At 37.3% G+C, this 14,201-nt stretch overlaps 1 protein-coding gene across 5 annotated transcripts in view; it reads left to right on the top strand.

Moving 5' to 3' along the window:
• The window catches only part of LOC108606420 (voltage-dependent T-type calcium channel subunit alpha-1G), a 43,791-nt gene extending 35,898 nt beyond the window's left edge, over window positions 1-7,893 (top strand). For all 5 annotated transcript variants that reach the window (XM_017996520.1, XM_017996517.1, XM_017996516.1 and 2 more), the window contains 5 exons: window positions 140-304; window positions 366-1,642; window positions 2,707-2,899; window positions 3,014-3,163; window positions 4,965-7,893. In XM_017996520.1, the coding sequence (XP_017852009.1) occupies window positions 140-304; window positions 366-1,642; window positions 2,707-2,899; window positions 3,014-3,163; window positions 4,965-7,541 (4,362 nt within the window). In that variant the 3' untranslated portion in view covers window positions 7,542-7,893. The remainder of the gene's footprint in view (window positions 1-139; window positions 305-365; window positions 1,643-2,706; window positions 2,900-3,013; window positions 3,164-4,964) is intronic.
• Window positions 7,894-14,201: the final 6,308 nt, after the last annotated feature.

The raw sequence follows: 14,201 nt of genomic DNA, 5'->3' as shown, positions 1-14,201 counted from the left end.
ATTGATAACAAAATATTATTTTAAATTACTGAAAATAAATAATAAAGTTACATTTTTTAAAGGACAACGAAACTAAAATGTTTATAAATTTATTTATTTTTTAACATTGGAATGTTGGACTCTATTCTTGGCATACTAGACATACTCGATTAAGGACAGACGCAGCGATGCGCCACGCCTATCAAAAATGCGTTTGGTGCGCGATCCACCGATGATAACAACGACAGCGGCGACGCCCCAAGATTCGCCCAGCACCACCCTGGAGCCAGGCATGAGCTTCCGTCAGTGGGGCGACACACTTGAGGTGAGTTGACTGACGACAACTGAATTTAAAGTCGAACTTAATATATTTTCTCGATATATAGCCGCCCAGCTCGCCATCGCCGTCGCTGTTGAAACCGCCGAATATATTTAGCGGTGGTCAACGCGTGCTCGACGAAGGCATACCCAGCATAGATCTCATACCGCCATCGCCGGTGCTGGCGCATAAGCCGCTGAATATATTGAATGCCAGTCAGTTGCAAGGACATACGCCTAGCCATAGCCTAAGCGCTGGCAGCGCTGGCAGCAGCAGCAGCGGCATCATTGTCGGCGATGTCGCTGGTGGCAGCAGCAGCTTGAGCAGCGTCATTATCGATGATATAAGCAAAAACTCTGGCACAGCAGCGGCAGCAACACCAACGCCCATTTATGTGCCAACAATGCTGCAGCCGCCAGCGGATTTGAATCTGAGTGAGTTGAGTTTAGCAGGTGGCGCCTCCACAAGCGGCAGCAGCAGCAGCGAACGCCTAACGCCGCTAACACCAACAACAATTGCAACATCGCCGCCACCACTAACTAACGCCAGTGGCTTTAAGCAACGCTTTAGACGCAGCAGCAGCAAAAAACGCACACGCGCCCAACAGCACGAACAGGAGGAGCTAAACAATGGCAAGGACACAAATCGCTTGAGTCCACAGAATTCGATACGCCGCTTAAGCAATACGCTGAGCATTGGCAGCGTTGGCGGCGTCGGCGGCGGCGTTGGCAGTCGACGCGCCTCTGCCTGCATTTTCAACTCGCAGGTCTATCAGAATCTCAATCAAGCGCCCAAATTGAAAGCGGGCGCTGGTCAACGTCGCATGAGCTCCATTGAGTTGGCTTTTAGCAAAACTTCGCATTTGAATTTGCACAATTTGGAGGCGAATCGCAAAAGTTTATCGTACACCAATTCGAAAATCGATTTGGATAAATGGCAAAAGGGATCGGAGCCGGATATGTTGCAGCAGTATATGGAGGCGCGTGATAAGCGCAAGAATTCGATATCGCATTACAACTTGAAGAAGCGTCTGGAGGAGAAGGAATTGCAACAGTTGCAGTTGTTGCATCAACAGCAGCAGCAGCTCGAGGCAGCTGCGTCGCAGTCACATTTGCCGCCGCAGCAGTTGACCAAAGAGTTACATCAGCTGCAGCAGCAACAGCTGCAACAAGAGCAACAACAGCAGCTGCAACAACAACAACAACAACCACATTCCATGTTGCAAACTAGCGGCGGCGGCGACAACATGTCAAAGTTGAAGATGCTTATCACTCGCCTAACGCCCAAACATTTTACAGATGAACGCGAGTCCTATTCCATGTATATATTTCCGGAGGATAATAGGTAAGACCAACCAACCAAACACCACCCACTCACTCACCCATGCTCCTTTTTCTGTGTGTGTCGCTTGACCAGCTGTAATTGACTTTTGCCAACTTTGCTACTCGCTCGCTGATTTCACTTTGGGCATCAATATCAACAGTTTTATTTTCTCACTCATTCATTCTCTCATTATACCTTATACTCTACACTTTTTAATTTTGGGGTATGCTGCGCTTTCTTATTCAATTCGCTCACACACAATTCATTTGCATTTATAATTTAATGCAAATATATCAATTTCCTGCCAATTAATTCAAACCAACAATACACATATGTAAATAAAATTCATTGCAGTTCAATTAAATGTAAAATGTAAATATTTCAATTTGCCTTTGGCGCTGCTGATAACAATGCAAGTATATAAAACTATTTATTGTCATTGGATTCAGATTTTTGATTATTTATTCAATTTACAATGACAATTAAAAAAACCTTTAATTTATTTAAAATTGCATAACTATGCGTTTGTTAATTAAATAAATGTTAAACTGAATTAAATTGCAAATGTTTAAAATATTTTGAATTTTAAAATATTGCAATATAATATTTCTCTGATAAATTGAAAATTAAATTCATTTAATCAATTTTTAATAGAATTTTTCTTTGCTACTTTATAAAATAATATAATTTATTTTTATTAAATTGCAAATCAATTGTTTAATTTAAATTGATTAAAATTTTGAGCAGCGCATTCAAAACTTTGTCTAAGAGCAAACAAGTCGCCTTTTGAATTTGATTTTCGTTTTCATTTCGGTTCTTTGCGCTTGACACAAGTGGAAATTCAATTTCAACTTTATTGCCCTCGCGCTGCCCCACCCACAGCCTCCCCTTCGAAAAAAAATAAAAGTATAATAGAAAAAAAGAGAGAAATGCAAGTGAGCTGCAGCTGCAGCTAAAAGCAAAAGCAATTTCCTTTTTAACAATTTTCGTGTTGTTTTTTTTTCTTTACTATTTTTTGTTTTTTGTGCAACGGTATTCGTAACTTTGGTTTTCTCTCGTTACTCGTTACGTTTTTGCTCTGACAGATTCCGGCAAATCTGCACGTGGTTTGTGAACCAGAAATGGTTCGACAATGTTGTCTTGCTCTTCATTGCACTCAATTGCATTACACTGGCCATGGAAAGACCAAATATCCCTCCAAGCAGCACCGAAAGATTGTTCCTGTCAACAGCCAATTACGTGTTCACCGTCGTCTTCACTGTCGAAATGTTCATTAAGGTGAGTCGCCCACGCCCCCACTCGTCCCCTTGTGTGTGCTCAATTACTAATTAAATTTTTGCTGCTACTGCTGCTGCTGATACTGCTGATGCGGCTGCTGTTGCAAATCTATAGGTAGTTGCCACGGGCATGTTTTATGGCCCGGATGCATATTTCACATCCGGCTGGAATATAATGGATGGATCTTTGGTTACAATATCGATAATTGATTTGTTAATGTCATTGATTAGCGAATCAAGCCCTAAGATATTTGGGATTTTAAGGGTAAGTTTAATGCTCAATCACTAATTCAACATTTCAACAGCCAAGCCGCAATCGTAATTAAAACTGAAGCCCCCACCATCAGAGCTATATCAACAACATCAACAATAACAACAGTAACAACAATTTGTCACTCTCAACTCAACTCAACTTTCGAGCCGCGCTACATTTTTTGGATCAGCTAAAAACGCTAAAAAAAAAAAAAAAAAATCAATTTGCTACCGCTATATGCTTTAATTTTTCTTATGTATTCAAGCATTAATTTCTATGATTGGGCCTTTGACTGTTAAACGTGTGCACGCATCACAATCACAACTCGTTACTTACTACTCGCTATTCGTAATGATTGATAGCAAAACATTCAGCTATCAGCTCAGCCCCCAATAAATGACTTGACTATCTCAATTTAGTTAGTTATTCATTACTCGCTACGTATTGCTTGCATCAACGAGTAACGCGAACTAAACAACTATGGTTAGATATTATAGATAACTATCTTTCTGCCTTGGAAACTTGACTATTTAGCGTGTGCACGCATAACTCGCTACTCGTTATCATTAATAACAAAGCCAACCACTGACTAAGCTCTCAATAACTGAACCTGACAATTAACTAAATTCGTTAGTCATTACTTGCTACTTAACGAATAGACATTACTCGTTACTTCTAACTTGCTTTGACGAACGGAATTACCACCAGGCCTTTCAATCTTTTTTTTTAACTAAACCAATTCATTTGTCTATATACCTATCTATATAAATATATATATTGTGTAAAATCGTGTGTATGTTTAATACATAAATCCAAACAAAACTGCAGGTAAATTCATGCTATTTTAAAATTACTAGTCGCATATGCAAATTATATATATTTGTGTGTGTGTCTGTTTGGTGTATGCGCTTTATAAGTATTCTTCCCTTTACTCTCCACTTAACTAAAGTGTACGTAGCCGACCTATCCAAGTAAATTGTTGATTCTCATTCACATGCATTCATTTAATTTTGTTGGCTGTAAATAATTCATGTTTAACTAACTGTTAACGTTTCATTTATATACCCATCCCCAAGCACTCGTTATTAGCAATAATTATTGTTTTGCAATCATATTTCCAATGTTTATAAGCAATGTATATCATAAAATTAATTAAAAAACATTGAATAATATAAATTAGCTAAAATTAAAAATAAAATTCAACTAAAAAATAAACAAGGTTTTTAAAAAAATTGGACAAAAGCCAAATTTTTCGAAAGTTAAAAATACAATACAAATACAAAAATAAAATAAAAAATTAAAAAAGAAATGTCAATCAAATGTTGTAAGTCTACAAACTAAAAAAAAGTATCAAATCCTCTGCTTTTATTTTTTGAATTTGAATTTAAAAAATAGACTGCTATGTAATTGTATAAAATTTGCAATATTAATTAATCGAAAACCCAAGATTAATATCACCTCAAATCTCATACATTCCAACCATGCATAAAGTTCTCATTCTGTAAGCGCCTTTTATATGTATTTGAGGCTTTTGCTTAGTGTGTGCAACTAGTGATGTCCAGCAATCGATTATATCGATAGTCAAAACTATCGATAATAGACGATTGTTTGACAACGCTAGTGCAAACGTATTTGTTGCTGTTTCTGCTTAACCAAAAATTTTCAAGTTTTTTTTATTCAAGCTACATGTTACAAAAGAAAAAAAAAATATAAAATTAAATTCAAAAGAGAGATATTCTCTCTGGCGCTTTGCAAAAAGTTCAATATCAAACCGATTATAATAATTCTGTGAATATATTTTATTTGCCGGCAGGTGTTTCGTCTACTTCGTTCCCTGCGGCCGCTGCGTGTGATCAACCGCGCCCCGGGTCTGAAACTAGTCGTGCAAACGCTCTTATCATCCCTACGCCCCATTGGCAATATTGTGTTAATCTGTTGCACCTTCTTCATCATCTTTGGCATACTGGGCGTACAGCTATTCAAGGGCACCTTCTTCTACTGCGAGGGAGAGCACATCAAGAATGTTCGCAATCGACGCGAATGCGAAAGTATTCCGGGCAACGTTTGGACGAATCGCAAATATAATTTCGATGATTTGGGCAAGGCGCTAATGTCGCTTTTCGTTCTAAGTTCCCGCGATGGTTGGGTGAACATCATGTATACGGGATTGGATGCTGTCGGCGTGGATCAGCAGCCGATTGTCAACTATAATGAATGGAGATTACTGTACTTTATAGCATTCATTTTGCTCGTGGGCTTCTTTGTGTTGAACATGTTTGTGGGCGTTGTGGTTGAAAATTTTCATCGCTGTCGCGAGGAGCAAGAAAAGGAAGAGAAGATACGACGTGCAGCAAAGCGTGCACTACAAATGGAAAAGAAACGTCGACGCATGCATGAACCACCCTACTATACAAACTATTCGCCAACGCGCATGTTTGTTCACAATGTCGTAACGTCCAAATACTTTGACCTGGCTATTGCAGCAGTCATCGGACTAAATGTCGTGACAATGGCTATGGAATATTATAAGATGCCGAACCCGTTGAAGTATGCTCTCAAGATATTCAATTACTTCTTTACGGCTGTGTTTATACTGGAGGCGAATATGAAGCTCGTTGCTTTGGGCTGGCATTTGTATTTGAAAGATCGCTGGAATCAACTGGACGTGGGCATTGTTCTCCTCTCCATAGTGGGCATTGTGCTGGAGGAGCTCGAAACGAACATAATTCCGATAAATCCAACCATAATACGCGTAATGCGAGTGCTCCGCATTGCACGCGTCCTGAAGCTGCTCAAGATGGCCAAGGGCATACGCGCATTGCTGGATACAGTGATGCAGGCGCTGCCGCAGGTGGGCAACCTCGGTTTGCTATTCTTTTTGCTCTTCTTCATATTTGCGGCATTGGGCGTGGAGCTGTTTGGTCGCTTAGAGTGCTCAGATGAGATACCCTGTCAGGGTCTGGGCGAGCATGCGCACTTTGCCAACTTTGGCATGGCTTTCCTCACATTGTTTCGCGTAGCGACTGGCGATAATTGGAACGGCATCATGAAGGACACGCTGAGAGATAATTGCGATGACGCCGCAGATTGTGTACGCAACTGTTGCGTTAGCTCGATTATAGCTCCCATATTCTTTGTGATATTCGTTCTAATGGCGCAATTCGTTTTAGTGAATGTCGTCGTGGCTGTATTGATGAAACATCTCGAGGAGAGCCACAAGCAAATGGAAGATGAATTAGATATGGAGGTGGAATTGGAGCGCGAATTAGTGCGCGAACAGGAGTTTGCGCAAGAGCAGAAACTATGCCAACAGCTGGCGGAGCAAGCGCAAAGTGTTGAAGCACCAACCACATCAACAACAGCAGCAGCAACATCCACAGCAGCAGCTGCAACCTCCTCGACTGCTGGTGGATCAGCAGCTGGCTCAAGTAATACGCCACGCCCATTAGCCAAAGTCAAATCGTTGCCAAAGAATTTCATATACAGCACACCCGCTCTCGATAAAAAGAGTTTATCGCTGACGCTCTGCTCCAGCTTCAATACCCAACGACGTCAAACTTTGCAATATCTACAGCAGCAGCAGCAGCATCAAGGAATACAAGGACTTAATCTGGCGGAGCTGGGCACAGTTAATGCCGCAGCAGCGCTGCAGCGACGCACGCGTCGCGCTTCAGCAGCAGGCAGCGGCTTTCGGCGTCGCGGCATTCTGGCCAAGGAACGCTCGCTGGATGAGCAGGCCATACGTCGACGCAATCTGGAGACCAAGCGCACTAGCTGCGACTCTTTGGCTCTCGACTACAGACGCGGCACCATTTTTGAAAGCATGGAATCGGATGCACCCAGCAGCAATAGCTATGATCTGGATGTGCGCAGCATACGCAGCGCCGAGCTGCCACCAACAGCTCCTCCCTTGGCTGTGGTCAGCGCTTTGGTTACGCCCACACCCAGCACAGTCAGCTCGGTGTCGGCGCCACCGCCGACGCGTCGTCCCTTTGGCTGGTCACAGTCCGTCGATCAGGGTTGCATGCGCAGCAGTTTGCTGTTGTCGGTGCCGCGTTCAATGCCGCCGCGCAGTCGCAGCGGCAGCACCAAACAGCTTTTCAAGCAACAAGCGCTGGATGAGGATGCTGATATGGATGAATCTTCGCTGCTGCTTCCAAGTGTTTCCTCTGCTGCTGCTACGCCACCGCTGCCGCCGCCCGCTGCTGCTGCTGCCGCCGTAGTGCCAACTGATGGTCCCGCCAGCATTGTAGCCAAATCTGATTCGGCGGACATCTTGCGCATCATTAGCGAACGTCGTCGCATGGATCAACGTGATCAATGCGGCAATGAGGACAGCGATTACAATGAGCTCCTCCTTGTCAAATCACCGCAGTCATCAACGGAATAAGCTAAGCTCTACTTCCCCTCTACTAACTGTTACTAAAAAAAAAAGCTCTCTTCTCGCTTCCCTTTTTTTTTCTCGAGCTTTTTTGTTCAGTGATGTGAAACTATCTTGCGCTGTAACCGCTTACAACACGCTATTTATCGTTATCGTTAACTAGCGTGGTTCCAGAGCTCGTTAGTATCCCAGCTCTGCGCTTGCTACTACCAAATCCTAACCTCAACCCCACTAAGCATCCTTTTCGCTACCCCCCACACACTGATACACAAAAATTAAATTGTAATCAAGAGCTGGCAAAAATTCATCGATAAGTTTTTAAGCTAATTTTTACTGATAAATTACAAATTACAATTAATATTAAAAGCTATATTTTTCATAAAAAAATTTTTAAAAATTTAAATATTTACGATAGATTTCTTTTATCGGTAAATTTGATTTACAATTTGATTCAAAATACTGAGTTTTTCTTTTAAGTTGAATAGTTGGATTTTTCATTAAAAATAAATTTTTTATCGAAAATTTATTTAATTTTTAATTCACTTCTAAAATTTTGAACTTATCAAGGATAGATTTTTGCAGCTCCTTAAGGAACTTGTTTTCCATAATGCTCAGCGTTATTGAAGCGAGAAAAGAAAGTAAACCTAGCAGCAGCATTAACATAATCTAATCAAGAAGAAACTTTAGCTCTTAAGCAAAACAAAACTCTGCGAAAGGAAAACAGCAAGAAAATAACTCACTAGCATTAGTTGTTAAACTGTAAACTATAACTGTAAACTATAAACGATAGCTATTAACGATTATGATAAACAACTACTCATAGAGCGTTCTCAGAAAAAATTTGTCAACTGTTTTTAGTGCAATCTACGGTTTTCATAAGTTTAGCAACAACAACAACAAACAAAACCCCAAGGTATCAAAAAAATTGAAATAAGAACAACAAAAAAAAAAATGTTATTTAGAGCGTTTTTTCCGTTTCAAAAACAACAATGAAAATATATATGCTGAGTAAATGATATACACACAAGCATTATATGCGATATACATATATACAGACGAAAAAAAATGAAGAGAATATATAAAATGAAACGAAAGAAAAATCATCAACTCTGTGATTAGCTCTTAAAGTTTAAAAACATTTATATGAACATAAATAATACAAAAAAAAAAAAAAAACATAACCTATATGTATATAGGCAGCATGTATGCGCATATATTGTATTTAAATTGTCTGGTATTTTATGTAGTATTCTTGCCCACACATACAATGATAAGCAATAGCTAATTTAGCACGTTAAGTTGATGACTAAACAACTATAGAATGAGATTAATGAAAAAAAAAAGAAAAAAAAACGATGAAAAAAATATACTACAAAAATTTATGAAAACGAATTTACATAAGTAGGTAAACTCTACACACAAACACAAACAAAAAGAAACTCTACACACAGACGACAATCTCTCTTGCTCTTGCTCTTCATCACTAGCCTTTGCTCTGTGCTCATATATTTTTCACAACTAGTGCCAAAAATAACACTAAAAAAATAAACAAAACAAATAAAATACTAAGAAAAGAATACAACATTAAGGGTAACTAGCGTATGTTAACTTTTTTGCGTAGTAAACTTAATAATTTAATCAAAGATACAGGCCCCCAAAGTTTATTTTTTTATATCAATAAGAAAATATATACCAACAACAGACTAACGGGGCATATATGCATACATATATATATTAAATGAATACTAGTGTTAATTGTAGTAGTTATTAAAAGAAAATACGTAGCAAACTTTTAACATTAGAGAAAGAAGAAAGAGGTAAACGCCCCCCTATACCCCTTGGTACCCCATACAGAACTTTATAGCGTAGCATTTACAAAAAAATATTTATATATATATAAAAAATAATGGTAAATACATAGTTGATTGACAGCATTAAACAATTACTGACTTAAACTTTAGAGTACTAGACGTAAGTAAAAAAGCAACTGTAAAAAAATGAATTCAACTATCAACGAATTGCAATAGCTAAACTTCAAGGTCGGCTAAACTTTATATACACTAACTCACACACAAACACACACGTACAACATTTGTCGTAGTATTAGTAGCAGCGTATAAAAAAATTAGGCTAGTTAACATGAAGGAAAAACACTGTCAATTTTCGTCACAACAACTAAAGCTAAACTAAAAAAAAAACTAATTTTCCAACATTTTTTACACTCTTTCGCTAGTGTTTCGATGATAGCAAATCGATAACTACAATTTAGATAAACTTTTGACACACATACATACACAACAAGAAAAGAAATGAAAAACAAATTTAATTATGTAATAATTTCATCTGTGCCTTTCTCTACGAATATATACATATATACATGCATATATGTATATAAAAAAAAAACAAACAAACGAGTATGTATTTATCTATGTATGCATCAGGACTATAATGTGTGTGCATATGCAAATGCATAATTATCGATATACACTTTACTATACTATAGAAAACAAAACTATGAAACTATGTACTTTGTACTGCTTCCGAATGTGCTCTTCTTATATACACACACATACTCAGACACACACACACAAAAGAATACAGCTCTTGCCTCTCTTTTGCTCTCTATTGCTGTCCCGCTCATTCACATGCAGCTACAGAACGAAAAACTTTGGGCCGTGCTATTAATATGACAATCCAAATTTCTAATGTCATTTTGCTATCGATATTATCGCAATTATCGATAATTTCATGATTTGTTGCTTCTGCTACACTTTTATAAAAACCATTTAATACAACTAACTAAATACATTTTTGGCATTTATCTCAAAATGTGAAAATAAGTTTGATTAGTTTCACATTTGTTTTGGATTTTAAATCTTAATCTTACAAAGTTTTCTTTTCAATAAAACTTACCATTATTTAAGCCAAATATTCAAGTTTCCATTTCGTCACTTTACACGTATCTATAAGTAAAAACAAAAATTTTAATTATTGTAAATTTCGAAATTTATAAAATAACAATAATTTTCAGATTGTGAAATTGACAGCATGGCTATAACAAAAACCCACTAATTCTAATAAAACACAAAACTGTTTTTATTTGAATTTTTTTGACTATTATATTTTTAGTTAAAATAGAAAAACTTTAACAAGTTTTTTAATGAGAGTACGAATACCTATACACAAAAAATAACTATAAAGTGCGTTTTTTTTCTTGTTGATTAATAATTAGGAAAAACAGGCGACAAAAACATAAGTTAATAATAGCAAAAACAACAAGAAAATTTAAAAGAAAAACATTAAGCAAATGCGTATTTAGTCTGTTAAGAATTTGCTTTTAGCAACAAAAAACAAAAAGTTTAATTAAAGCTGAATATGTATGTAAATTGAAAGTAATAAAACAACAAATTACAAAAATTATTAACAATAATTGTTTATAACAAATGAGCACAATTTCCAGCTGTCTCTAAGTTACACCCACACACACACACACAAATACAGACACACACACACACACACACACATATATAAATATATACATACATGCAGCAATTACATAATTAGCATATAAACTATATAAAGAAAAAAGAATAATGAAAAAAAAAAACAAAAATCAAATATTATACAAGTTTATGTAAATTGTTTAAATAACAGTGAAACCGCTCTACATATGCCTATGCCTATACATATACATAAGCGCAAAGAAAGTACAGAAAACAATTATAAAGAAAAAAAAACAAAAAGAGCAGTATGAATTAAACAATTTTGAAAAGAATAAAAAATGCGTATTTATTTTCCATTGGTGAACTGAGTGTGGCGCCATCTGTTGTGCAGCGGCTGAAGCGCGTACTGGTTTAGTTTGTGTTGAAGTCAGTATGAACTGCTTGCACAAGATTCAAATGTTGGCGCCAAGAGAGCTTACGCACTTGCTTGGTTGTAATGAATGAAACAAAAATAAATTCCTTGATCTTTCGTGTACTCCTAACTTCTAATTTTCCAACAATTAACATAAAAATTAGATTTGTATTAGGAGCTATAAATTTGTAAAAGCAATCTATTAATCTTGTTCGGAAATCGTTATTTATTTACTCTGTATATTTTCTCTGCTGACAACCCACGTTAACATTGCATTTGTCACATACAAGACAAGCACGCTCTTGGGTCTATTTATCTTATTGTCAATTTTCTCTTTATTGCATAACATACCTTAAACCAACTCCCCCTCCCCAGCCGTCACCGCTAAATATTTTTTGATCAAGCAGTTGAACTTTGTGCGCGTCTCTACATTGAAGTGAAAATATGTTGGCGCCGCTGTTGTAACAGCGCTGTCCCCGCTCCCCTCCCCCTCCTACATTGGTATCTTCTTCGCTCACTTCTCTCGGCCACCTACAAAAAAATCTCTTTACAACTCTACACTAGTCTTTAATTCGTGCTGACTGACACTAACTGTCAGTTATATATCCCTTCGCTTCTTCTCTTCACTTCTCCTCTCTTTCATCTGCCACTCTCTGCTTAGGTAACCTGCGTTTGCGTTTTTAATTAACGGCAGTTTCTTCTATTGCTTCATGTAAGATTGCAAATAAAGTAATTATACAAAAAACAAACACACGCACACACACACAAAAAACAAAACCAGCAACAAATGAAATTATTAAATCATAAAATACAGGTTACGACGCTTCAAATGAAAAATCAGTTTACTTTTTTTTCGCCGTCTTTACTAGTTTACTGTTGTTCGTTGCAGTGTTTTGCGTGTTTCCTTGGCTAGGCGAATGCGTTCATGGTCACAGTGTCAAAGTTGACGTAATGGCCTAACCTAACCTCAAATATTCCCCAATTCCCCCCTGGGCAATGCTGTCTGAGCTGAGCAGCCAAGTGCAGCAGCGCTTCACTGAGCATTTACAGTTATGTATGTCGGCGCACATTGGTACCTAATGCTTGAAATAAGCTTGAATTTAAAATTGATACGTGGTACATACCTTTGTATTCTATTTTTATGTAGAACTCGCATAATCTTGCTAATTGTATTAAAAAGCGAAAGCTTAGAAACTTTTACTTTTTCAGTCCTATAAAATTAATTAACACTTGGGCGCGCAAGCATAGATTTTAATTTAGTACATTTTTGCAAGCTGCATACCACGGTGCAATAATTTTTACAACACATTTATCATACACTTGCACTTTTTTATTCACCTATTTATACAAATTTAATTAATATTTAAAACACTATAACACTAATGAGCAGCTTTATTAAAATGAATATAAATTTAAATTAAATTTAAATTTTAGCAATTTAATTTAAGCACAACAACAAAAAGAAAAAAATTTGCACAGATTGATTTTCACAGCACTATCACATAAAAGCTTTTTATAATTTAACTACACTTCACTTTAAACACAAATTTATTTAATATTTAAAACACTAGTGCACAATGAGCAGATTTATTGCAATTAAAAAAAACATTTAAAAAATATTTACACATTTTTAACACACTGCATACCACTGTGCACTGATTTTCAAAGAAGATGCAGATAAATGCTGAAATGCCGCTAAACTTAGGCTCGGCTTAGTGAAGACACTAACTCACACACACACGCACACGAACGAACGAACGACCGAACGCGCGCACGCACCAATATGCTTATACATATATTTGTGTGTCTACGCGTATTAATATGCGTATTTAGCTTTGTATTTGTAGTTTTAGTAGCACGTTATTATTTATTCACTGTTAAATCGTATGTTGTTGCTATTTTATTTTATTATTTTCATTGTTGTTGCTTGCTTGCGGCCTTTTTGCTTTTTTCTTGACACTTTCACTTTTCTCATTAAAATATTGAGAGACATGAGAGCGCGCGTAAGGGTAAAAACCAAAGCGACAGGTTTACCGCTGCATACACACATACTTATGTATGCATGTATGTTTGTATTTATGCATATGCGCTAACCTTACAGATTTAATTTGCATCTGCTGCCATTCATTATAAGGTTTGTATGTAACTTCCTCTGCTTTCAAAGCTGCGCTGCTTTGCATTTTGTTGTTGTTTTTTGTTCACTCTCTTTTATATGTCACGAATTGCACTGCAAGAGCCTGACGCGCACTTAACACAGTTTGCAGATAAATAAATATGTTTGTATGTATGTGTGTACATAATAATTCATACACACATGTACAGTTGCACACAATTGATTGAAAAGATTTGCTTGCGCTGTCCTTTATTTTTTGGCACCCACACTCTCGCGACTCAGCGCAAACTAGTTGCGCTCTCCCACTCACGATCGTTAGCTCGCTGCCTTTGCCCTTTAAAGTTGACGACAAAAACGAAATAGAGAGCGCGGCAGAGCGTGCGGCACGCAAAGTGCACACACAGAATATCTTGAAGCTGCGCTGCTGCTGCACCGCTGATGCTGCTGCAGCAGTTTCCTTTACTTTGTTTTGGCAAAGCTGCGCTGCTTAGAACAGGTTTTGCTGCTGCTGCCATTTAACGGTAAGCAGCCAAATGTAAGCTTTGTATGCATTTGTATATGTATATGTCGGCATGTTAATTTTGTATGTAAGCACGTTCCCAACTTTTCAGTTTTTTGTGGAAAATTGAAAAAGCATTGCACGATATTTGGAAATGTTTTTTTTTTTTTTTATCGCAGTTACACAATAAACAAGACAAGAA

The sequence above is a fragment of the Drosophila busckii genome, chromosome X (genome assembly GCF_011750605.1).
Source record: "Drosophila busckii strain San Diego stock center, stock number 13000-0081.31 chromosome X, ASM1175060v1, whole genome shotgun sequence".
In the NCBI taxonomy this organism is placed as follows: domain Eukaryota; kingdom Metazoa; phylum Arthropoda; class Insecta; order Diptera; family Drosophilidae; genus Drosophila; species Drosophila busckii.
This window is presented reverse-complemented; position numbering and strand designations above follow the sequence as displayed.